The sequence below is a fragment of the Phallusia mammillata genome, chromosome 1 (assembly GCF_965637545.1).
Source record: "Phallusia mammillata chromosome 1, kaPhaMamm4.hap1.1, whole genome shotgun sequence".
Classification (NCBI taxonomy): Eukaryota; Metazoa; Chordata; class Ascidiacea; order Phlebobranchia; family Ascidiidae; genus Phallusia; species Phallusia mammillata.
Window position 1 is genome coordinate 25,248,250 of NC_137252.1, and position 26,953 is coordinate 25,275,202.

General features: G+C 34.3%; 3 protein-coding genes across 5 annotated transcripts; 2 read left to right on the forward strand and 1 right to left on the reverse strand.

Annotated features, from left to right (window-relative positions):
* The first annotated feature begins 1,253 nt into the window (after nucleotides 1–1,253).
* LOC145225408 (uncharacterized) lies at nucleotides 1,254–2,589 on the forward strand. Its single transcript, XM_080092098.1, has 4 exons — nucleotides 1,254–1,589; nucleotides 1,700–1,844; nucleotides 1,925–2,031; nucleotides 2,245–2,589. The coding sequence occupies exons 1-4, from the start codon at nucleotides 1,338–1,340 to the stop codon at nucleotides 2,548–2,550; spliced, it is 810 nt and encodes a 269-aa protein (XP_079948224.1). The 5' UTR covers nucleotides 1,254–1,337; the 3' UTR covers nucleotides 2,551–2,589.
* Nucleotides 2,590–4,210: 1,621 nt separating this feature from the next.
* LOC145225394 (protein fantom-like) lies at nucleotides 4,211–17,644 on the reverse strand. 2 transcript variants are annotated; one of them, XM_080092088.1, is made up of 30 exons: nucleotides 17,409–17,644; nucleotides 17,295–17,356; nucleotides 16,931–17,031; nucleotides 16,512–16,663; nucleotides 16,111–16,268; nucleotides 15,883–16,027; nucleotides 15,694–15,814; nucleotides 15,191–15,309; nucleotides 14,830–14,969; nucleotides 14,335–14,445; nucleotides 14,135–14,254; nucleotides 13,586–13,704; nucleotides 13,044–13,145; nucleotides 12,911–12,982; nucleotides 12,489–12,682; nucleotides 12,348–12,417; nucleotides 11,822–11,951; nucleotides 11,656–11,738; nucleotides 11,073–11,235; nucleotides 10,342–10,496; nucleotides 7,800–7,925; nucleotides 7,560–7,723; nucleotides 7,379–7,469; nucleotides 6,917–6,976; nucleotides 6,668–6,849; nucleotides 6,067–6,227; nucleotides 5,741–5,919; nucleotides 4,844–5,024; nucleotides 4,630–4,770; nucleotides 4,211–4,566 (listed from the first exon to the last, which is right to left on the reverse strand). In XM_080092088.1, exons 1-30 carry the CDS (start codon nucleotides 17,549–17,551, stop codon nucleotides 4,376–4,378), a joined length of 3,936 nt encoding a protein of 1,311 aa, XP_079948214.1. In that variant the 5' UTR covers nucleotides 17,552–17,644; the 3' UTR covers nucleotides 4,211–4,375. The 2 variants fall into 2 exon arrangements, with proteins under 2 accessions (XP_079948214.1, XP_079948204.1); XM_080092078.1 differs by having other exon boundaries at nucleotides 16,931–17,034.
* A 3,482-nt stretch (nucleotides 17,645–21,126) lies between these two features.
* Nucleotides 21,127–26,141, forward strand: LOC145208043 (ketimine reductase mu-crystallin-like). Of its 2 annotated transcripts, XM_080078866.1 has the most exons (8): nucleotides 21,127–21,322; nucleotides 21,713–21,863; nucleotides 22,136–22,198; nucleotides 23,283–23,384; nucleotides 23,452–23,644; nucleotides 23,736–23,857; nucleotides 23,921–24,005; nucleotides 25,848–26,141. In XM_080078866.1, the coding sequence occupies exons 1-8, from the start codon at nucleotides 21,168–21,170 to the stop codon at nucleotides 25,919–25,921; spliced, it is 945 nt and encodes a 314-aa protein (XP_079934992.1). In that variant the 5' UTR covers nucleotides 21,127–21,167; the 3' UTR covers nucleotides 25,922–26,141. The 2 variants fall into 2 exon arrangements, with proteins under 2 accessions (XP_079934992.1, XP_079934993.1); XM_080078867.1 differs by lacking the exon at nucleotides 23,283–23,384.
* Nucleotides 26,142–26,953: the final 812 nt, after the last annotated feature.

Consider the following 26,953-nt stretch of genomic DNA (forward strand, 5'->3'; position numbering starts at 1 on the left):
TGTTGGTTTAAATCAGTGGTTCCCAACCTTTCGTGGACCATGGCCCCCTTAAAGTAACTTTTTGGCCTCGTGGCCCCCTTCAAGTTACCATGTAGGACCTGTGGCCCCCTTGAAATGTAGAAAGCAATCTTGCGTTGGAATGCAGTATTAATTTTGGCCTTAAACAGGTCTAATAGAGTAAATGAGCGTCATAAACCTCACTATAAACAAATAGTATGTGAAATAGTCGATTAAATTCAGGAATAAAGTTAAAGTGAAAATGACTTTTAGTGGGTGTTTCTTGTAAATCTACACCCGTGGCCCCCCGGAAGATAGCTCGTGGCCCCTGGTTGGGAACCACTGGTTTAAATACTAGACAGCATATGTGTTAAAATAATACATGTTATAGTCAAATAGATGCTGCAAAGGAAATATTTTAGTGTGTATATAGTTAAACTGTTAAGCCAACACAAAGTTAATTGAGTGCAGTACATCAACACAGAAATATTTTGCGAAACCACAGGAAGCAGACAATTACACCTGCACTGGCCATAATTATCTTCCAACAAGTTCAGGGCTTTTAGTTTTAATAGGTTAATAAAGGATTGTTTGGCACATATTGGATGATTGCTAAAGTTTATTACAAAAGCGAATTGCAGTGTTTCATACCGGAACGGAACGGAACGTTATACCGGAAATAAATAAATAATTTTTGGCTCAAATACCGGAACGAAATACCGAAATAAAAAATATTCAAAATACCGTAACGGAACGAAATACCGTTATTTTTAATTCAGGTATTTCGTTCTGGACATTTGACGTGAAACAATTGCTGAAAATTTCGCGCCGGTAAACTATAATAAAAATTGAAGCTCCTACAATTTACATCCGTTTGACCATTATTGACAAACGCTGTGTGACGTAACAACTACCGACAATAATTCTTATGTGTTGCAACTTTCTTTCTTTTTTCGCTGAATAATTATAAAGACCACAAAGAAATGTCCTTTTGTTAAGACCGAAATACCGAAAAATACCGTTATAAATTTATTTCTGTCAGACCGGAACGAAATGAAAATATCGTTCCAGAACGAAATAACGAAATAAATAATTTGCTCAGAACGAATAACGTTATTTGGTTTCGTTCCGTTCCGGTATGAAACACTGGCGAATTGTCACAATAGATTGTTTTCAAATTATGCTAATTAAAGCCTACTTTAACTACCATGCCGTTGACACAGATTCGAGTTGTTTTGACATTGTCGCGTAGCTAAGTTTGTATTTGTCTTGCTTTTGCAACACATAACTTTAAAGTCAAATTAGTTGATTGTTTTGACTACCGAAACATCAGAGTAAAAATGAAAGTCATTTTGGCTGGTTACCCTAAAACTGGTACAAAAAGCATCGCCAAGGCACTGACAATCTTAGGATACGATGTTTACGATTACATGGAGCACTTCTGGTACCACGGTAAGCAGTGGGAGAACATTCTTACCGGCAACGGGAATATCAACGATTTTCGTGAAATGTACGAAGACGTGGATGCAATTACTGATACTCCGGTCTTCTACTTCTGGGAGGAAATTCACAAAATGTTTCCGGACTCTTTGGTTAGTAACATTTTGAATTGTACGCAATTTTTATTCGTTAACTTAATTGTCAAAGCAGACGAATACAGTACTTCTTACCAATAAACTGGTTAAAATGACCTTTGTCTCAGATCATACTTACTGTAAGGGACGAAGACGCCTGGATCAAAAGTTGGTGCGGTCAAATGCATCATCTCAAAACAGGCATTGCATTCAGACTAATTTGGACTTTTTCTCCTCATGGAAGATCTTTGCATCGTTACTTCGATCGGCATTGTGAGTTTTAAAATCAACCACAAATGTCCCGGTAAAACTTCATCAGTACGAAACTTTATAAAAGCCCATTATTTTTATAGGTATCGCATTATTTGGCTTCAGTCTTCCATACGTTTGGTCCGCTCCTCACCTCAATGAACTCTTGATGAGGTCGCGTTACCGTCAGCATAACCTGAATGTTATGCAGGTATAATCCAAGTTAAAAATTTGGGTATTATAGTCAAGCGTGAAAATTGAGTTCGAAGGTGAAAATTCGTTAGACCTAATTACAAATGGGATGAAAATATTTGGCAACAGTAGTCATAACAACAAGCCCTTTTACATAAATTTTCTTGCATCTAACGCACAACTAATGTAACATATCAAAATATTTAGCATTTTAATATGGATTTCAAAACAGAACGCTCCGAAAGACAAGTTACTGGTCTACCAAGTCAAAGACGGTTGGGAGCCGTTATGTCAATTCCTAGGAAAACCAGTCCCTGATTTGCCTTTTCCAACAAAGAACCAGGGTGCAACAGTATATAAAACACTGTTGAAGGACAATAAGATCTTGAAGCAGTTGCATCGGGAAACAATGGTGGTTGGGACACTTTGTTGCATACTTGGTGTTTTTGCTACTTACAAGATATGTACTGGTGGAAGACTTTCCAAATGTATTTCGTTTTTGTATCAAGCCGCATCTCGTCGTTGTTTTCATTTTTAGTGACCGAGTTCAAGAATAACTTAATACAATTCTTTGTCAGTGTGTCGTTCAAATGTTTGTTGACAATCGTATAAGAAAAGCCGTAATTGGTAATTAACAATATTTGTTTGGTGATTAGGATCTAACCAGATTTGTTTAATTTCAGAAAAACAGCACCAAAATTGATCTCATCAGAAACACAAATTGCCACGATTGTGATTTCTGTATTTAGTTTTTGGGATTGAGATTTTCACACGTTGTTTATTTGGTGTCGCCCGTTATTCATGGGGAAAGTGTTACTGTGTTTGTTTGTATAGTTATCGGTTCTAATCGTTTGATTGTATTTGAATAAGTCCATACAGACAAAATAAGGTAATAATAAATCCGATTTCATAAACCACGGATAGTGTAGAACAGTGGTTCCCAACCTTTTATTGACGCAACCCAAATACTTCCCAAAATTCTGTTTTGTGGTCTCTCGCGACCCATGGACATACATTCTTACTATTTTGGTTGTATTTTGTCTGAAAATCAGGAAAGTTTTTAAAAAATTACTACGCCAGTTTTGAAACTTAAATTATCAAACAAATAATAATCGTTTTATCGACCAAACATTCCCATTTAGCCCGAACTTGAGAGCTGGTTCAAAGCATTATCAGCCAGACAACGCTCAACAGTAAGCTAACACATACTTTATGACGTCACAAACAGAATTACCCATTATGTTGTCACAAAATTATTATTAGGCAACAATTCAAAGTCTTGGGAAATAAAATAATAACGCTACAAAATGAAGTCAAATAGTAGATGTTCTTGTCACAAAAACAGGCGACCGAAATTTGGGTCGCGACCCATATAGGTTGGGAAACACTGGTGTAGAACAGTGGTTCCCAAACTTTTTCATTATTTTGTCAAAACGGCCATTATTTCGAGGGCTCGCGGTCCTAAGCTGGAATGTGTATTTCAGAAAAACAAAAGTTGATTGCAGGATTTTCGCTAGTTATGCAAAATTGCGCATAATAATGATCTAAATCTAAACTCTAAAGACAGCTTGTGACATTACAGACAAGATAAAAAGCAGTACGATTGTGCGCGAACAATTGCATTTTTGATAGTTGTCGTTCAATAAAGGCTATTGTTTAGCAATGGAGACAGTCGATTTCTCAATTCTCTTGATTTAAACTTATTCAGTGGCACAAACTGACGCTAAATAAGATTATCGAATTACTTTACCCGCTTCGCGGTCCAAACAAAATTGCCTCACGGACCCCTAAAGGACCGCGGACCCCAGTTTGGGAACCGCTGGTGTAGAACGTTACGCAAATTAAATGGCTCAATCGCAAATCTTTTCGCCTTTTAGGATTTTGACTCGTCATAGAAAAGCTGTAAACGTTTTTCATTTGCCTTTGCCACAAGACACGCTTTTACGCAAATGGCACGCGCCAATGCAAAAGTGTTCGTGACACATCAGCGCATCTTCACCCAGTCGCATTGAAAGCCCGAAACAGAAATATGGCGTTTGGTAGCAGAAAAAGATGTGTATGTATTACATTCTTTGTTGTGTTGGCATGTACCGACTCCACCGATATATGTACAAATATTTACATAAGTGTATCGGACTTGTTCACATACTCGTATTGCACCACACTGGTGACACAGACTGCCTAGCAACAGACGGGAATAAAAACCTGATATTTAATAAAAAAATATTTCTTTAAAAAAATACACTATATACAATGATAAAACTAAATGTTGCAGGTTTTGCACATTACGCCACAACTAATGTACCGCCATGCTAAAAGTTATAATAAAGAAAACAGCTTCCGCTTGGTTTAGTAGATTGGTATCAAGAGTCGTGTTCCTCTAATCGTGCTTTCAATTCACGTTGAATTGCTTTGAGCACATGCAATGCTTTGACATCGACATTCAGATTGCCAATTATTTCTGGTGGATTCTTTAAACTTTCAACGGGTATTTCATAATCACTTAGATTCCGATTGTTTTGCAAAATGGACGCAATATCAACAGAAGCCGCTCCTAAAATACAGATTTGAAAATATTTAAAAAACTGAGTTTTAGCTTTTGCAAAAGTCAAGTTACCAATTTCTTCACATTCTTGTGTACCATCATCATTAATGGGATCAGACACAACAGTAAATTTGAAAGAACTCTGACCAGTTTTGAGCATGTCAGATAAAGCACCCCTCTGCTCTTTGTTATTTTCTTTGTCCACATTTGTCACTGATAAATATAACCGATTTTGGAACAACATGAAAAACAAACAAACAAACATCTTTATACATGACATACAGACCCGAATCAAAGTTAATCAAAATTTTTTCATCTTTAGAAGTTGGTATAGCAACAGAGTCTTCCATTTCCTTCACCGAGCCCAGGAAATCATATTCAACAAATACTTGCTCGACATCATCCCAAATACTTGTGTTGGTGTTAAGTGTCAAATGTTTTACAGAGACAGTAATACTTGCTGAATCCTGACAAACAAAATTGGTACAATCAAACATATTTAAACAGAAATAGAGGGCAACTACAAACAGAGTCACAATTTTAGAAGCATGTAACTCAGTCATATTATTATTCAAACATCGTGTCATGCTGATAAAGCAGAGGTGTGCAACCTCCATTACCTACAGGACAAATACAAAAGGATATAGTGTGGGTTGCACCTTTACACAACACAAGCCGAGTCTCTTTAGTTGAACCAAGTATGCTTACATTGAGCTGACCAATAAATTTGTGACTATAGCCAGACTGTTTGGTTTCGAAAAACAGCACCAACTTTGATCGTATCAGTAACAAAAATTAAAATTGCTTTTAGCAGTCCTAGCTCTGCACAGAAATAATTCAGTGAACAACAATTTCTCCAGAACCCAAATTGTTTCTTGACCGCAAAATCTATTTTGAATACTAACTTTAAACTTCAGTTTAATACAAATTACTTTTGCATGTAGAAATGAGATTGTGATCTCTGCACTGTAACAACAATATAGGAATAAATGTTTGTTAAACCCAAGTAATTTTTCTTCTCTTTATTGAAATATTATTGTGTTCGCTTGGGTGTGGAAGTTTTTTTAGATTTGCTTGATCTTTGTGAATGGGTCTATATTTTATTTTAGATTTAATAAAGTCATGTTGAGGTTTTTCTTTGTAAGAAACATATCCACAAATAGAATCTTCGAGATATATTTACCACTTCCTCTTCTTGTTGTTCTTCCTCTTCCTGCTTATTTGTTACTTGTTCATTTTCTGAAACATCATCCACAGTGTCTGATTTGTTTGCATCTTCAAATTCATCTTCTTCATAATCATCTGGTATTTCTTCAATCTCTTCTGTTACTTCTTCATCACTTTTTTCACCTTCTTCCATTTCTGGCAACACAAAAAGTAAATTTGGCTGTCCCATGGTTATATATTTTAAAAACATAACACATGCTTTGTGCAAATGTAGTTCACTAATGATATTTTACCTTCCTTTGTTAGTATGCCATTATTATTTTTTTCCAATTCTGTATTTACCTGTATTTTCTTGTTCAGTTGCTACCTTTTCCAAATCATCATATGTTCTCTTTTCTGTGTCACCTTCCAACTCAGATGTAAACGATTCTTCTTCATCTTTTTCTTCTTCAGATTTTAATAACTCCTCAATTTCTTCAATATCTTCTTCAGCTGGCTTTTCGCTACAACAAAATCAAACATTTTTACTTTTTAACAAAAATAAGATTATTTTTATATCTTACAATAATATTTAAACTAAAATGTTAATTCTGTGATGAAAAATAACATTTTTTTTTGTTAAATGAAAATGGTCCCAGTCAGATTGAATTCAAACTCACATAATTTTTTTTTTTTTTTTTTCATGCCTAGAATTACTAGTATTAAGCAATGTGTATGAGTGCCAATAATAAAGGATTTGATAAGGTTTTAGCTGTCATGTTTAAGTTTGAAAATGTAAAGAAGGATACAGCATTCAAAAACCAAAACAAGAGTGGATATTTGTGCAGTAAAATGCAACCTGCACAGTTTTGGCATGTCCCAAATGTTTACTTTTTTAATACCTTATGTCTCCTAATAACATTCTACTGCATCATTATTCCTCAAACAACACACCATATTTTACCTATCAGGCACTGGACTTTTAGAAGTATCTTCATTTTCATCGGTTGGAACTTCATCAACAGTAGCCTCTTCCATTGTTTTCACTTGTTGAATCGCTGAAATAACAGAGTCTTCACTTTCTTCATCCAATGTTGCCTCATCCTTCTGTTCCTCAATACTCTTCTTTGGTGTTGTCAAGGTAGTCTAATACCAATGTTGCAAAATAATTTTCAACACAATTTCTAACATAAATTCATACTAATGTGCTTACCTTTCTTGCCACAGGTGTTGGTTTTTCCTTCTCAGGTTCAATGATTGACACTCGCTTGGTCTGGCAACATAGGAAGTTAAAACAAAATTTAGAGTGGGTTTTTCAGATTGTCAACATCATGCCCGAACACTCCTTGAAAATGGCATGATCAGCGTACCGTATTACTTTTACACAATTTACTTGCCTTGAATAAGTCAAAACATAGTTTTGCCTTGAATTAAAGGGGCACTTGATGGGATTTAACAAAAGTATGCATTGAAAATTGTGTCATCACTGTATCATAAATAAGGGTAAGTTAATTTTTTGTACATAACTGTTTGTTTGGATTTCACTATGTTTACTTGTAATGAAAATGTGGTTGATTTTTCTCTCTGTAGACATTTGAATGCATAAAAACTGGCTTTAAACATTTTATTTAAAACATATCATCAATTGTATCTTGAAAATAATAAAATCGCATACCGGTTGAACAGGAGTTGTGTCATCAGCACTTAACTTGGATGGTTTTGGTGTTGATGCTGTGAAAGGTTTTGTTGCACTCCTAACCATTGTTCTAAAAAATAAAAAAGCATTGTTTTTCAAACATTATGTCAACACCACATTAATACATAAATTTAGGTAAAGTGTTTGAGTTCAAGCAAACCTCTTTTGTGGAGTAACAGGGGGTCGTTTTATAAGATGCTCAGTTTCTTTTATTTCTTCTTCTTCCTCTGTGCTTGTTTGTGTTGTGATCAAACCAGCAGGTGACCTATACTCCAACTGCCATCTCAATGCGACTTCAATTGTCCCATTTTCATCACCATTACTCTGGAAGCAGGGATAAGTTGTACTGTTCTGTGTTGGTACTAAGGATAACAGTTGACGCCAAAAACATGATATCTACCCTTGTAAGTTGAAAAGGAGCTTTGATAAGCTTGTTGTGGGCAAGGGGAATCAAATCAATAACAGCTTTGCCTAGATAAGATGAGACATCAGGGTCAGTGTCATCAAACACATATATCAGTAGTTTCTAAAATAAAAACAGTAGTACTATTAAACCAGTGGTTCCCAACCTTTTTTGTAACATTCCTCCCTTTGCCCATTTTCGAACTATTCATTCCTCCCCATGAGACGAAAAATAAATATAACATAAAAAATTAAAGCAATTTTAAATAGGCCTTATAATTAGGGATGTCCATTTTGGAATCTTTTACAACTGGTTCTAAATGTGAACCGGATCCAAATTATAACGGACATTCCTAATGTATAAACAAAAATATTCTGTAACATTTCCAAAATAATTTTTTTTACATTTTTTATGAAATTCCCCCGGTTGCCAAAAATTTAGTGGACAAGTTCCGCTGTTGGGAATTGAACCCACGACCAGACATGGAGTCGAATACACGCGTCCTGTATTCGAATACTTTACGAATACCTGCATGACTGTATTCGAATTCATGAATACTTTGGTAATTTTTGAGTGACAGCAATTCGAATGGTATTCGAATAAAACGAGTCAAGTATTTGTATTCATGAATTGTTGACCAAACTACAACGACAAGTAATTCGAATACTATTCGAATAAACCAAGGCATGTATTCGTATTCATGAATTCTAAGCACTTTTTTAAGTTCGACAATTCGAATTGTATTCGAATAATGCGAGTCAAGTATTCGCATTCACGAATTGTTTTGTAATATTAAGGTGGCAGCAATTCGAATTGTATTCGAATAAAACGTGTCAAGTATTAGTATTCATGAATAGTTCACCAAAAAACAACAACGTCTAATTCGAATACTATTCGAATAACCCCAAGCGTGTATTCGTATTCATGAATACTTCGTACTTTTTGAGAAGTAGCAATTCGAATTGTATTCAAATTAATAGTTCTAGTTATTTGTATTCACGAATTGTTCAGTTGTAGTAAGAAGCAATTGAATAGCATTCGAATGCACCGATTCGGATATTTGCAGTTGCGGAAAATAAAAGAAATAAAAGCGCCCCGAAACTTAAAAGGTATTCGATCAAAATGTAACATGGGTTTATGAATTGCAAATTTATTGGTGAAAATGTAAACCAACGAGCTTTGTTTGCCACCTCAGCTTGACAAGTCTCCGTAATATAAATTTAACCAAATTTACATGAGATGTTTGCTTCATGAACACGCTAAACCTGTCATGTGCTGAGAACAACCCAATGTTGCAAGCTTTGTAACACAATTCCATTTATGTAACGTCACAGTTAAACTTCTATGTGTCATTGTTTCGTAACATAATCAAAAACTTGTCAAATCAGGTCACATTCACTGCCAATTTGAATTGTATTCGAATCTATTTGGCAACAATATATAGCAAAATATTCTCGAATCTCGACTACTCCTAGTCTGGAGGTAATCGACAATTCGAATTGTATTCGTAAAAATGTAGTCATGTAATCGATTTTACGTATCTTACGTTGCCAAAGGTTGACAACAATTCGAATTGTATTCGTAAAAATGTAGTCATGTATTCGATTTTGCGAATTGTTACGTAGCCACAGTCTGACAACAATTCGAATTGTATTCGTACAAATGTAGTCATGTATTCGATTTTACGAATTGTTACGTTGCCAAAGGCCGACAACAATTCGAATTGTATTCGTAAAAAATATCGTGTATTCGAATTTGCAAATTCTTAGGTTGGCAAAAACCTAGAACAATTCGAATTGTATTTGAATAAATTTACTTAAGCTTTTGTATTCATGAATTGTTGGTTCAAAAGATAACATCAACTATTCGAATTGTATTCATGCACTATCGAACGAAAGCCAAAATCATTCGAATACAGCACGAAGGTGGCAAAACCTGTATTCGAATGCATTCGAATACGAATTGCCCCATGTCTGCCCACGACCCAAAGATTAAGTATGCTACGGCAATGAAAATATCACTGTCATATCGATCAGTTCAAACAAGTCGGTTTGAAAGTCGAATTTTTATTCCCTTTGCTGTGTTGAGTTGAGTTTATTTCGCCGGGCATAATCGGAGCTGCACAATTGCGCTAAAATGTTGATTATTTATTTAATTTAAAAAATGGTTTTAACCGCACCCGGGATTCGAACCCGCGACCTTCGGATGTCCGATGTCACATCCACTTAACATCAACGTTACCAAGATTGGACACGTTGCGGTGGCAGAAATTTGGCGTACCTCATGCATCTCATAACAGCTCAGGTCTAGGTTTACTTGTAGCAGGGGTTTGACTTGTAATTGTTAAAAATATGACAAAATAAGGACTCAAGTCAAAAACAAGGACATTTCTTGGAAATGGGGACAGTATGGCAACCCTGTACAAAACGTGAAAGGAAGGTTGCAATGAATGGCAATAATGGAGTGTTTAAAACAGATTAGCTAGACTTGCTTGCTTTATGGTTTTCTAAAGATTAAATTGCCTAAAACACAGTTATACCTCTGATTTCAGGTAAGCATCAAGATGAGCATTCACAAGCAGGGGATAAGCTTGTCGATCATCAAAGTGAGGATTGTTTGAGTTTGGAATGATTGGAGTGTCATGATCAGCAAAATCAAAAAACTTGTAAACACAATAAATGCTCGGCTGGATTCCTGAAAACATGTAAAACTAATATTAGTTTAGACTATAGAGCAGTGGTTCCCAACCAGGGCCCATGGCCCCCCAGGGGGGCCACAAGCTGTGTCCAGGGGGGCTACGGGTGTAGATTCACCAGAAACACCCACTAAAAGCCATTTTCTTTTTAACTTTATTCCCTAATTCAATCGATTATTTCACATACTATTTGTCTAAATTAAGGTTTATCACTATTACGGGTTCTTGTTTACTCTATTCGACCTGTTTAAAGCCGAAATTAGTACCGAATTCCAACACGAGATTGCCATTTACATTTTTTAAGGGGGCCACAGGTCCTACAGCTTTACTTGAAGGGGGCCACGAGGCCAAAAAGTTACTTTTAGGGGGTCCTGGTCCACGAAAGGTTGAGAACCACTGACATATTTACTGTTACTAATGAGCAGGTATACTACATTTTAAACCTGTTTTAAGAAATGCTGCCGATTTTATTGTTTGTAAAAGTTACGAGTGATTGAAAAGTTGCCTGATTAAGGAAAAAACTTGATAAAGATAAAAACAGTCAAATGAAGACCAACTATATTCAGTTAACATACCACTTCTTCGGCTTTGCACATGGTTGCAACTTATCACTTGTATAAAGAGTTGATTTGTATTATCTGATGAGGTAGAAATTTCTTTTTCAGAGTCTAAGCTATCCAAGGTTTTTTGTGTCGTGGTGGTATTTGCAGATAAATAGCCCAGTGCCTTTGTACGTTCCTAAAATGTACAGAATATGATTTTAGTGCTCAGAAACATAAGGCATTGACTAAGTGTGTCTATAAAACATAGTTGAAAATAATTGCATACAATGCATTTTGCAGTCGTAAGAATGATTGCTAAAGTGCCTAAAGTGCTTGAATTTTTTGACACAATCAACAGTTTTTAAAGGCTAAGGGACACGTCAATTTTCTAGTACAAGTTTTTTTTTGTTTCAACAAGCGTTGTTATTATTGTCAAAAACGTTTTTTTATGAAAAGTCAAGCATCAATATTAAGGTTTTTATTATGTTTTCCTAATCTTGTATTCATCATATAATTTTACCTTCAAAAGAGAAAGATGGTAACCTGCCATAAAACTGACTGGACAGTTTGCACAAGTTCCAACATTTGTAACTACCTACATTACATTTTCACATACCTTATACAATCTGATGGCTTGGTCCATTGGAACACGAAGTCTCACCCAGTAATCCAAACTTCCATAATTACTACCATTGAAACCTGTACAGCATTAAACAATCAAGTTAACAGTTCTTGTCTTGTTTAAATTACATTCCATGTTTGAATTATATTTCATGACTAACCAGTCACTGCCACTGAACCATGCAATTTTCCTTGTGGCTTTCCAAGCAATTCGTTGAAACGTATTTTGCATGCAGCTACAGTGTTGTGTTCAACACCAAGTGCTTGATGAACTTCGAAAATTGTGTATTCCTGTCAATATTATAATGGTTATTGTGAAGGAGATTTGAAGTAAACGTTTGTACTAATTTTTACCAATCTTAACTAAGTTTGAAAACATGCTTTGAAAATGCAACACAAATTACCAACATAACTTTAGTGCAATTTTTTTGGTGATTGAACATGGTTGCTATACTTAGAGGGCATTAACAAGAAAAAACATACTTTTAACAGGACAGAAAAAAATGCCAAGGTTTTTGTACACAGTACATCAAGCTATGGTGGGCCACAACTGACAGTAGAATGAAGCTCAATCAGTTTTGTAAAATGTCATTTAATGACTACATACAGAAGTGTTTGACAAACACAACAAACTTTGTTGGCTGTAGGTCAGGGTTTGATGCATACTGTTTGACCCTATCAACCAACCTTTTGTAAATGGTGAAGAAACAGGTCATCCACTTTTACAATAAACTGTGCAGTGAATGCAAACAGAGGACTAAACATGAAAAAAGAAACTGTTTAAAAGTTCACAAAAACAGCAAATACCACTTGTTTCATATTCACTACCTTGAACTCTTTAAAATAGGTGTACTGACAAGTTCATAGTCATAAAATGCATATGTCACAAATAATGATGGCTCTCTGTCATCAAGATCAATCAGGGCCTCCTTGCTTAAACTCAACTTTGCAATATAAATTTCAAATAGATTTTCACCACGCTCCAGATGAATTGTTTCATCTAGTTCATCTTCCTCAGTTCCCTACAAATATTCAACATATTTTCAACATGTTTTACAATTTTACATTTATGCAACTTTACTCATGCTTATAATCCAAAAGATACAGCTGGCAATGTATAACAAAAATATAAAATAGAATTCCATACTTTATGTTTTTTGTTTATTGTGTGTAAGTGATTATATTTTTTGTTTAAACCAAGTTTTTAAAAGTAAGAATGTATTTTAATTTTAAAGAGTACAAAGACTTACTAATTTAGAATCAGAACTTATTTTGAATTGCTTTGTTCCATATGCAACATCATGGAGCTGCAGTTCGAGCTTCTGTAAATCAATCATACAACCTTTGTTTGGAAAAAGTTGCTATACATAAAAAATATATGACCTTTAATCTGGCTGCTCTTGCATCCAGCAGCCTGGCAAATCTGTCTAGTTTGATTTCATATTCCCGCTTCATTTCTTCCATCTGGCTGGAAACAGTCTCCACCTGCAGAACATGTTAATTTTTCAATGGTGCTTAAGTTGACACCATGGCATCTGAAGGTAATACTTGGTTCTTGGCACAGAATGCTAGGGTTATGTAATGTCATAAATATGCATATATTACATATTTGTTAAAAAATTTCTTAATACGTATTTATGTATATATTTGATTGAAATATTTGTAAAGGTAAAAACTTGTATACCTTTTTCGAATTTTCATGTTTGTTTTTAGCTCACAACTACAAGAACATGTTTTTGCATTTGATTTTATAACATCATACTTTGATGTCATTTGCTAAATTATGAGTTGAGGCCAATAAAAACAAACCTCTTATTACGTAAACCTGATTTTTTCACAAAATAACACACATTGAGTTAAACAAATATTGAAATTCAATTCATAATTTGAAACAATGCTTTTATTTAGTGCATGCAATTTATCACCTCTATTTGGTAATCCTTGTTAATTTTGTGTTGCATAATCAGCATTTCCCTGGTTTTCTCAAGTTCCTGAATAGTTTCAGCATGTTGACATTGCAATTCCATAAACATACTTTCAGGGTCTGAATAAAAGAAAAAAGAAAAGCAACATCACCATCAAAGATGTTTGAATGTCCCCAATAATTTTTAACCAATTTCACACAATTACAAGGTGGTTGCCTATAATTAAAACCTTTGCAGTTCAAATGGACATACTATACAGTCAGAGGTATGGTACTTATGCAATAATTCGACCCCTTCTTTGTCCTGCATTACTTAAGTATTTGTATAAGTATTAAAGAAGCTAATGTAAAAATCTACATAATTTACTGATCAGAGTGTTACAAGAGAACACTATCAGACCAATCAACAAGTAATATATGCGTAAATAACCTTTTTTTTCAAATTTCCTTTAGCTTAAAGGGACCTAAAATACCAGCTAGGCAAAGTATTTATACTCCATGTATATTTATTGATACTTCTCAGTAGACAAAATCTGGAGTTGTTTTTTACCTTTATTTTCATCATCAATATTCTCAAGGAAATCAGGTCTCTTCTGATGATCTTTTGCATGCTTTTTCTGTCTAACTTTAGCAAGGGCTTCTCTTAGTTCATTAACATCAACAATGTCATCTAAGCAATAAAATATAATTTATTTGAATTTACAAACCTACCCTATTGAGGATCAAAAAAATTAAGCGATTCAATGTTACCTGACATTGTGTAAAGTCTCAGTCTTTCTCTCAAATCTTCATTTTCTTTTCTGAGTCTTGCGCCTTCCTCATGAACCTTGCGGCTGTCCGAGTGCATTCGACTGACAAAACCTGTTAAAGATTGTAATGAAATGATACCTGAACAACCTAAGCTTAGATATGCACAATAAGTAAACACACAACATTTAGCAAATTTCAAACTAACAGACTTAATATGTTTTAAACTTTAAAGCAAGGGTGGGCTACCCAGCAAACTTGTTTAGGACTAAAGTTTAAGCAAGCAAGTAATGTAGCTCACTTCACTTGATTGTTGCACATATTCATGTTGAAAAAAAAACACTTTAAATACTTGAAATTAAGTTTCCCTACATTTATATGTTATTGTATGAGCATCATTGTGGCCCCCCAATATCACTACTTCTTGTCATGCAACAAGGTTGAATTTTTATGAAGAGCATGTTCAAAATTTTGTTAATCAAAAGTTGATTGGTTTACTGTTTTTATTGTCCATTTTATCCATAAACTCCAACTTGTCAGCAGCATCAGATTTTACTGCTGCTTCCAGTTGGGCAATCTGAACCCGCAATTTCCTCTCAAGTTGCCTCCACTGGTGTTCCTTTTCTTGATCAAAGGCACTAAAAATTTTCACAAATGTGTTTTTTTTATCGAAAAGTTACCAGAAAGGTGGCTTTTCCATACATTTCTATTTTGTGTAGTTTAAAGCACTCTTTCTTGACCTAACCGTTAAAACAAATCAGAGTTAGATAGAAAACAGAAAAAAATATAGAGAAAACAATATTTGTCCTCTTCAGGAAATGGGACCCACAATAATAGTAGGTAATATAAAAAATGATACCTTTCCAACAGTCTTTCATTTGCATCTTTAAGAATTTCTACTTCCTTTTCTAGTTCTCTTATTTGTTCTTGTTGTTGACCGACCTTCTGTTGATGACTGCTTCCATGCTTCAATTGATTCTTGCAATAAACAATTTACACAACTTTTTGTTATTTTTTTTTTCCGTGTTTAAAACAAATTGACTATTCTACTTCACTGTTTAATATTTTAACAAACTAACAGTGTTGCCAGTGTGTTTTTTGGATCTTAAAGTTGTTGGATATTTTATGAGTTGTGGGTTGTATTCTTTTAGACAGAGGCCATTTCCTAATCATTTAACCTGTATTTTTGCATTGAAATGTCTTAGCAGACAGTAAGTTTGGATTTGTAAATTAAGTTACTAAATCTGCCTATTTTGCAATATTTTTTTGTAATTTGGGGAAAAAATGACCTAACCATACAGCAAACTTAATGACAAACAGCTACAAGTGTGTTATACAGTACAATATGTTTAAATTAAATACCTGTAAGGAAATGCTACGACTTTCTTCATCAAGTAAATGTGTTTTTAGCTTTTCAGTTTCATCCAGGACCTTTTCATAACTTCTTCGGAGTTGATTGTAATCAGTTTGAAGCTTATGAAACCTGTGATAGAATATTCCATCAGGAAGTGATAAACAACACAAAAATTCACGAAATCACAACACTTGTACCGAGTTTCCATTTCAGTAAAGTTGTTCGACTTTTCTTTCATCTGTCTTTGTAGTTTAATGAGCCCTATATTCTCACCAACAGTTGATCTCTGTGTTGAGTTGATATGCTCATGGAATTTTAGGACATCATTTTCATGATCAGCATCTAAGAAACATATATTAAACAAAATTTTGTCATACTTTTCAGAAAAACAAACAAAAACAATTTCAAATCTACTAAAAGCTCACGAAATTTTCTTATCTGTTGATGTAATGCATCATTTTCATCTTGCATTGAGGCAACATTATTTTGCAAAGCAATTATTTGTTCTCGTAAATGGTGGTTTTCATTCCTTGATTCCTCCAACAAACTGTGTCCATACCTTGATGGTGACATACTTCTAGTGCTACAAATATAAAATAAAACAGCAACATTTTTGTGTGCCTGTCACATAAGCTTGCTTATTTAAATAAATAATCACCAAAGAGTACTACGTATTTGGATAGGTGGTAATCAACAGGCAATTCAGGGCAATACTACATTTTATATTTTACTTGCAATTTAGTGATGCAAACAACATAAACTACAAACAAAAATGTACATCATAAAGACATCAAAGGGGTAATTGCTGCAAGAATAATCCTAAAACCTTGATCTATCTTGGGATGTGTGTTTTCCGTGGGCGCTTGATTCATGTTTTTCACTTGGTTTAGGAGATCTTCCAGTATTAATTTTTGATGTCATATTATTGTATGGTGTGCTTCGTTTATTTGTTTGTAGTTGTTGTTGCATCACATGAAGCTTGTAATATACAATATCTGTTTGTTAACTTTTCACATTTGAGCTACAAAAGTCTTAGAATCAAGGTAAATTGTGCAGCAAAAATGATACTTTTAAGAGAATTATTTTTTCAAAATAGATATATTAGTTGTATTGAAATGATTTTACTAGGTAATTTGCCAAAAAAATTACTGAAAAAAATAAACAATATTTTGTTTAAATATACTGTACACTAACTTCAATAAAAATTTAGTAAGTTGCAATAATTTCAAGGATTTAGTTGACTACCTTCTGCTTAAGCAGATTGTTTTCTTTGTTAATTTTTCTAATTACATCTTGTTGGTTTTCAATGGTTTCCTCTAGCTCAACATCCCTTGATGATCGTTTGGCTGCTAAATGGCAAAACAGAGTCAATAAAAACAGCGGTAATTGCAACTTTAGAAAAAGAGTAGTTTTTATCTAAGTCTGCTGTGTGAAGTTGTGAGTGTTTCATTCAAGTTTACTATGGTGTAACAATGTAATTTTACTGGAGGTTAAGGCTGTGATTAAAATTTATTTGTACACAGCCAGCTCCCAACTAATTTAAAATTTTAATTGTTCCTCCCCTGCACTGTTAAACATGTAATAAGTCATCACTATAATTCATACGTACCCGATCCATGAGCCACTTCTCTCTTTCTATCATTAACTAATCTCACCAGCTTAGTAGCCATCCTAAAAACAACTATTTTACTAAAACATTTCTTAAAAGTAAAAACAATCTTACTTTTTAATTTTCTCTTCTTGTTTACGACCATGTGCCTTCAAAATGGAATTTTCTTCTGACATTCGTAAATGATGATCCTCTAACTCTTCCCTGGACATTTTGGACACCATTGCTCGTCTTTGCACATCTTGCTTCGAAGACATGGTTTACAGTTTTGAAATTTAATAACATATCAACATAAGAATATACTTCTGTTTGATATAGTTAAAGCATGTTGAGGCAGCATGGACAACTAACTATAAACTCAAAAAAAATCCAAGAAATCTTAATTAGCAAAAAGGGAAAGCAAACTAAAAACAGTTTCACAAGTGACACAAGGGTTTCCACTACAGAATTTATTTGGGACCCGATAGAAGTAAGATAAAAATGCAGTAATAGCCCCAACATGTAGACAATGGCCTCTACACTTTTGGTAAACTTTCTCATGTTGGGTATATTACAAAAGTAAAATTTGATCATGTTGTAAAATTTGATTATAACAATTTAAAAAAGCAATAGAAAAGGATGAACCTAATAGTATCTTGAAATAACTGTCACATTAAATCATGCTTATGACTTTGGTCCTGGAACACTGTTGACTGGGGAGCTTTTTTACTGAAGAGTGGTGATGAGGGCAATATAAATTGGTTATTGAAAAGGTTTTCTTGGGACCAATCAAGAAGTATTAAATACACATTTTTGTATGCATACTGTTGTTGCGTAATTCAATAACCCTGTAGATCTTGTGTACAAGATCACAGACTATAGCCTATGTTATTTGCCCAACTCAACACCAAAAGTTTGGTTTATCTTCCACTTGTTTAAGAAAGGCAAGATGTTTGCAAAAACTCACTATGATCTCAAAATATAAATTAGCATGTGCCTTTAAGATGCTAAAATCCTAATGATGCAAAATTTATACTTAAAAAATTCAAAAAGTTAGGACTATTTGAGTTGGTGTAAAGGTTTATAACAAAAATAGTATTAAAACTCAATTCAACTCAAACTTTGGACCTAACAGAAAGCACTGGAATTTGGTGATAGTTATGTTTTAACACAAACAAACAATTTATAAAAAGACATGAAATATCTGTATTCATTTTTCAGTTCTGACATTTATATGCGAATAAGCAACTTAATATACTGAAAAATCGAAAGTAATCACATCTCATGCTTGGCGCTTGCTGTTACCGATTTAATGGTTTATTATATACCTTACGGTACCAATCATTGAAAACTTATGACAACCAACAACTTTGCAGGCAAATTATGTAACTAATAACTGTCGTTTTAATTATTGACATGTTGCTGTAAATAAATTTAATATTTCTTATAGATTATCCACTACTAGATCCAACAACAAATTGCTATCGCATACGCTATGCATTTTGCTAGTTACCAATGTAAACAATGTTTGATTGTGAGCCGCCGTGTGAAATGAACCGTGACAAATATTTAAGACATAACAATAAAGATCTTATTTGAATAAAGTTATATTGAATAAAGTTACGAACAAAAAATGTTGGAGCGACGGTGCTCACTTTCCATTTGTTTTCGGCGCTGTCAAAGTTGTAGTGCTTTACTGGTTGAACTGGTAGATGGCTACTGACATAATAAATTAGAGATTATGCATTGTACAAATCGAAGTAAATATTATATTAATACAAAACAATTGTTTGTTATCGTCAATTTCAATTGGAAATAAGGGGAGTTGTAGTATCGCAAGGCCACACTAGTCGCCACTATAAACGTGTTGCATCACATCATGATGCCAAATCTTCCTGGGTTCGAGCCCTGTGATAAAAGAAGCGATAAAACGCAGGAAACATTTGGCTAGCACTAACAAAACAATAAGCAAAGTTAAGTACAATTTAACCACAGTTTAAAGTTCAAGTCAAAATAAAAAATATATGCGCAAATGTCCTAACTCATATAGGCTCAATCATCAGGTGGCCTATACTTCACGAAATGCCTGTTTTCAATAATGAAAACCGGCTAAGCAATTAATTGTGACTAACCAATAATTTTTTAAAGACAAAGGATGTGAACTTGTAATATATTTTCTTTATCATCTGCGATTTTACCAGCTTTTTTCCAGATACTATACCGTCAACGAAATGTGGATGCCATTGTAGTTGGTAATATGCGAAACATATAATCAGATTTTTTGTTCGTATTTTTGTGTTGGAGATTATACCGTACCTCTTTCCTTACGTGCTGTTGGGCCTGAACTGATGTCAAAAAACCCTAAAACGCCTCAAGGTCTGTTGTGTTTGTTTTCTTGGTCTTTCCTGAGGCCTTAATATTTAGTCCTGTCAATTTAACTTTATTGGCTACACTTTTCATTTGCACCAACAACATCGTGTTGGCCGAGTGGTTAGCGCAACCGCCTTGTGATCACAAGGTTATGGGTTCTTATCCTATCTCGGTCGATTGTGTTTCGCTGTGCAAGAAACTTAAGGGTTGAACTAAATTGAAGTCACCAACTGCCTAAGCCCGAAAAAACAAATAAAATCGGACTTGCAATAAAAACAGACAGGTCCACGGCGGACTCAATGTGAGCTTCAGGCGTTGACGTCCACCAAGGATAAAAATGAAACAAACAAACATCTCAAAGTAAGGGGGATTTCCCTACAATGGTGCAAAATCGCATGTGCTGTGTTTGCACTTTTTCCAAAGTCGCTTCAGAGATGTTTGTCAGGTTTGACGAAACTTTTGGTGTAGGTCAGGTTGTATAGATGCGTGTGAGTCAAGTTGTACAAGTCAGGTATTTTATTGAGTGACGTGACTGATGTGTGACTACAATTGGATAAATGAAAATAGGTCATCCTTATAAACTGGTTTGAATTATGAAACTTGTAAATATAACCTCATGGTTACTGGTTGGTTATTGTAATATTTGTCATGTTTAATGTTGCAGGTTTGAAACTGCATGGAATGCTTTGTTTGATGAAATCCCATGGTTAGTTAATGATGCTTGACTGTAACAACAGTTTGAGCTAATACTGTTCTGAAGTGCACTGCAGTGCTATTGGTTCTCTGTTTGTGTAAAGTGGGGTTGCTTAAAATGTTCAAGAGGGGAAACTAGGCTACAAAATCAACATAATGCTTTAAATTTTTGTACACTTGGTCCATTTTTGTACGACATGATTATTTATCAGTGGCAAATTTATTTTTGACAGATGCATTTTTTTAAAGTGCAAAGGCACACAGTGTAAATAAAAAAAATAGAAAGGCACATATTGCACATAGACATTATTATGTACATTTTCATTGAAATTAAAGGGGAAAAATAATTTAATTAAAAATAAACATACAGTACAACATTTGTAAATGCAAATTAGATTGAAATATCAAAAGCTAATTAGCACATAATTAGTATAAAAGCTAATTATTATACAGTTTACAGGATGTAGTTTGCCTCAAACTGTGAATTTGCTGAATATTTACTGGCAGGATATATTACTAACAGGAAATCTAATACAATTGACCAAATGAATAAAAAAAATTAATCACCAAATAAATACTTTGTCCTTACCTAATTTTATAATTATATTGCATTAGAATGTAGTAGAGAAGTGGCAAGTTATACCTTTTCTATGTAGCTCTATTTATTTTAATAAAAAAAATTGCGGAAAGTTAAGATACTAGGTATATGTTGTAACCTATCATGATACTATTCTTACATATTGTTAAAATATGACTCTTATGAAATATGAAAACATTTGTTTTTAGATAAATGGTTGTACTGAAAGTTGCTTTAAAATTCAAATATACATCATGTTAAGAATTCCATTGATAACGGAGAGCCAGGTCAAAAAATTTCTCACTTACCGTGAACTGATTCCAGCTATAAAAAAGGCTTTAAAAGACTTCTCAAACGGACATGTGATGCAACCATTAAGACAAGTCACTTCAGTAGAAAAACATCAAGGGTAATGCATATAAGTAAAAATAAGAAAGTATTGGTTAAATACTGAGTTGTGTTAAATCACTAAACGAAAGTATTGTTTGGTTCTTCATTGTGAAAAAAAATTATAAAATTATTTGTCACAAGATATATTTACACATGCAGAAAATATGTTTTTAAATCAAAACTTCACAGTCTATCCTACTAATAGATTTGTTTGTTCAATAAATTGAATTTATGTCATAGAAAAACAAAGAAGCTGGTATGTAGTATTAACTATTTTAGTTTAATTCATTTGACGAAGGAAAGTTTTTCTGATTTTTTTCTTACTGATTTTAAATAATAAAATTGTGAAGCATTAATAAAGCATATTTATTAATAACAGCAGGAGATGTGCATGAACCTTATTTTTAAGGTATTTATTGTCAATGGCTGCATACAATCAACAGCAAGATTCCCTGTCATTAAAAGTCATATCATTGTATCCTCATAATCACAAGAAAAATTTACCAATGCATGAATGCAAAGTTTTTCATTTTGATGCCAGCACTGGACAACTTCTTGCAGTAAGTTTGAGCTATTGTTCAAATCAATACACTGTTTAAACTCATTCAAATCGTATCTTTTTTGCAATATATTAAAATAGAGGCTTCACGTGACAACAACAGACAGTGCACACTGTGTCGACCCATTCTAATTGTTACAGCTTGTGACAAGAGATTAATCGATTATACTAGAGAAGCCACATTTGACACTCACCCAAACTGTTCGATGCCAGTAAATAAACAGTGTGCATATGTTCTATCTGCTGCTTACCTGTTTTAATGACTATTTTTAGATCATAGAGGCTGAAACACTGACACACATGAGAACAGCAGCGGCATCAGCTGCAGCCACAGAGGTAAAAAGTCATTTAATCTGAACAGACAAACAAAAATTAAATCTAACGACTAACAAATAATGTTCTTTCCTCACAATATTTGCATGCTTTTGAATTGGATTTTTCCCCATTTTATATTGTACAAAAAACAAATTTGTCTTTAGTATCCCAATTTAGCTTATAAAACAAAATTAAATGCTGATGATAAAATCCCTTTGTACCCTTAAGTGGTTACTGCGTTTTGCTATGACTTAATTGATCTTGGTTTGGGCCCACAACATGCAAAAGGTTGCCGACCCCTGGATTAAGGTTGTAGTATAACTGCCTTTTTTTCAATTTCATTTTTCTCTTTCATTGATGAAATAAATATGTTGTTTTTTTAAATCAAAAGGCATATAAAAATACATATTTGGTTGATTCAGGCAATCAGTAGGGTGCGGGCAAAAAAAAACAATATAAAAATAGTTAATAACTGTCATTTTCCTGAGCCAGGAAATAAAATGTCACTTAACACCCTGGGCAACCATACGTTTCCCTATGTTGTTCAGTGTCTGCTGCAACTAACAACTGACAAAAAATCGGTGACATATATACATAATCTGGTAGGAATAAATCATGCAAGTTCTTTTAAAACGCTATTTACAAGAGAATGATTTAGGTTACACAACTACAAAGAAATGATTGCTTTGTTTCAGCTAATTCATTTAAAACACAATGTGTTCTAGTTTAATTTGGTAATGTTTATGTCATAGACCTTTGCCGAACAATGTTTGACCTGTCTTTAGGGCAAATTGCATGACCTGTTTTTACATACAGGAAGGACACCGATTATAGTTTGTTATAAACATTGATGTTGGTTTAGACGCAACAGTGTGGTTTTCACACAGCTTTTTGTTAAAATTTTGGCTGATTATGTATCACACCTTCAACAGGCCTGGCATACTATGATTTTTTATTTTGTGTATGAAAGGGTCACACTTACAACTTGCATAAAACAAATATCAAAAGTTTGCACTGTTGCTTTGATCAACCTGTAAACAAGCACCAATAGTTAGTAAACCACTTGCCAACATTATTTAGGAAAATTTTACATTAACTTTTGCAGTGTCTTGCCCCAAAAAATGCGAAGATTTTAGCAGTTCTAGGGGCAGGGGATCAAGCCAGGAGCCATGTTTATGCTTTAATGTCCATTCACCGATATGAGAAGGTACAATTTCTCTTTCTTGTTGTGCTGCTAGATTCACTGAATGTTAACTTTTTTTCTCTGATTCAAGATTTTTGTGTGGAATCATACTGAGGAGAAAGGAAGAAAACTGGTGGAGGAGTTAAAACCTGTTTTTCCTGGGATTGAATTTTGTCCCAATGTTGAACAAGCTGTCTCAAATGCTGATGTAATAACTACTGTAACAGCATCCTTTCAGCCTGTGCTTTTAGGAAAATGGTTAAAAGAAGCTGTTCATATTAACTGTAAGTTACATTTTTGAAAAAAAACTATATGTGTATGTGAAAAAAATGATAAATTGGGCATCTCAGTAATTTTTGGTTGATGTTTGCAAAGGTGTTGGTGCTTGCAGACCTGACTGGCGAGAGTTGGATGATGACTGTATGAACAAATGTGATGTTTATGTCGACTCTTACATTGGTGCAACTGCTGAATCGGGTGACATAATACTTTCCAAAGTATGTACTTGTCTAACAATCCACATTTTTTGTAATTTATTGTGTTAATATTTTTTTGTACAGGTAAAAGTTAGAGCGGAGGTTGGTGAGGTGATAGCAGGAAAAGTGACGAAAGGGAAAAACACAAGAACCCTCTTTAAATCATTAGGCAAGTATTATTATGGGTCCCCTTCCCTGAAGGGGACACATATTGATTTTACTCAAAATGTTTTTTCTTTTTTTCTTTTTTTTTCTTTCATTTTTCTTCTCCCCAAAGTTTGTCCGACTCGTTTTTCCATCAAATCCTTGATGGATTTGGATGAAATTTACACAGATGGTAGATGTAGTTATGTAGATGTGCATCCCACTTTGTTTTTGTTGATAACCCCAATATTAACCCCGCTAGCCCCCTAAAATGGGTATTTTTCCCCGAAGTTTGTCCGACTCGTTTTTCCATCAAATGTTTGATGGATTTGACTGAAATTTACACAGATGGTAGATGTAGTTATGTAGATGTGCATCCCACTTTGTTTTTGTTGATAACCCCAGTATTTACCCTGCTAGCCCCCTAAAATGGGTATTTTCCCCCGAACTTTGTCTGACTCGTTTTTCCTATCAAATGTTTGATGGATTCGGCTGAAATTTACACAGATGGTAGATGTAGTTGTGTAGATGTGCATCCCACTTTGTTTTTGTTGAAAACCCCAGTATTTACCCCGCTAGCCTCCTAAAATGTTTTTTTCCCCCGAAGTTTGTCTGACTCGTTTTGCCATCAAATGCTTGATGGATTCGACTGAAATTTACACAGATGGTAGATGTAGTTATGTAGATGTGCATCCCACTTTGTTTTTGTTGAAAACCCCAGTATTTACCCCGCTAGCCCCCTAAAATGTTTTTTTCCCTGAAGTTTGTCTGACTCGTTTTGCCATCAAATGCTTGATGGATGTGGCTGAAACTTATACAGATGATAGATATAGTTATGTAGATGTGCATCCCACTTTGTTTGTCCGGATAACCCTAGCATTTACCCCGCTAGCCCCCTAAAAGGGGTGAGTTTGTAAACAATGTCAGAATTGGCAAAAATTTGGATAGCTTGTAAAGTATGCCAATTATCGTTATTGTGCCATTGCAGTTCGTGGGTTGTTAACAGCCCTTTGACATCAGAAACATTAACGGTTGTTGCTCAAAACACCTCTAGTGGTTGAAATTTTAAACATTGGCAGATTGGACTGAAATTTTGCAGTACTATTGATTGAGTCATTGTGGTTTCCTACTTTTAAGTTTGTGTGTGTTGAACCTCAATTAGTTATCCTACTAGCCCCCTAAAATGAGTTTTTTAATTTAAATAGTTTTTACTCCATATAGCATATTTAGATATGCACAGTACCAATCACTGTGTTTGTCTTCACAATACCAAACTTACTCATTGTTATCTATTGAAATGCATTTTATCTACAACTTTGCATGTGTGGGGACCCATGAGTTTTTGCTTGCAGAAACGACCAAGGTTATAAAAGACGATGGCTAATATGGGACCCAATACAAAATAAGCATAGGAAATATATTTATGTTTTAAAATAGATCATAGTGTATGTGCAAGGGCAATATGTGCTAAGCCACCCTTCTAGTTAAGATACAGTTTTTGTAATTAATAAGAAATTTGTGTTGCAGAAGCTAACTTTTTACCTGTTTTACAGAAAATATATGAGTAAACTATATTCATTGAATGAAAAGAAAAGTTTATTTATCAAATTTGCCTGGCAACAATGCTGCATTCAATATGCTAACCACTAAATTTTCTGTCATTTACATTAAAAACTGTATAGTGGTTTTAAGTGCTTTCTTTTTCTGTTAAACTTTATTATCTAGGGTCATAAAGCCACAATGTTTACTGCTTCACAATGTTTACAGCTTTTCTGCCTTGATTTCAATTCTGTTGCCTTGTGTTCTTTCACTAAGTAAGTTAAACATAAAAGTGTATGGACTAAAATCACTGTCATATTTAATGCAGGTATGGCTGCTGAAGATGTTGCTGCTGCTTCCCTAGTGTTGCAACATTATCAAAACAAACAGCAAGATTCCTGAACTTTTACCTTATCAAGGTAGTCCCTATTTGGATGCAAGCAAAAGACATTGCCTTTTATTTTTAATGGTTTTCAAATAATTTAATGTTGACGGAAATTACATCAAGTATCTGAATAACACATACATTTTTTGGTTTTTTTTTCTGGTTAGTTTTAGTGCTTTTACCTTCTAACTTTATTTCATATTTTCTGTGGCAATTAAATATACAAGCTCCCTACAACATGGTACAATGTGACATGGTGCAAAAAGGTGTTTTTTACCCAAGTGATGTGTTGTACACAAAAGGTAACATAAAGGAGGTTTGATTTGTTTTGCTGACGTGACTTTTAGGGTAAAGCAAAGCTTATGTGGTGGTTTCGTGTCATTGTGATTCCTTTTTGCACAAAGTGTATACAACTACCATCTCATTTTGGCTAAATCTGCAAAAATTATGTTTTGCCGAGTACCTATCATCTTACCATTACACCCGATGTGCAAACAAGACTGTTCGTTCTATGACGTCACGTGTATGACGTTTAACACTGCGCATTTCCATTTTTGTGATTGTGGCGTGATACCCCGTAACCCGTTTAAGCTTTTGCTTATTAATAATCGTACGACGCTTAGCAGATTTCGGTCGAGAACCCAGGGCCCAACTTCGCAATGCTTATTACCGTAATAAGGGTACCAGCTCGGCTCGGACCTTCCGTAGTAACCGTTTTTAACTCTGATGTTTTTTCATATTTGTACATAGACCTAATGTTAATACCTTTACATTTATAGCTTAGAATTCCCCAAAATATATTGTGTTTTTTGAATGCATGTAAAGAAGGTATTTGGTAGGGATGTGCCGAAACTGCCAATGTTCTGTTTGGTCGAGCACCGAGCATCTCACGTTAATGCTCGGTGCTCGGCCGAGCACGCTCGGTGCATTATGACGTCACAAAAAATCCCCTTTCTACGTTTTAGCTCTACAAGGTCTCTTACGTCACCGGCGGTGTTTTATTAAGCTGTACATGTCCTATAGTACGCATTTTTCCACCATCTAGTGCA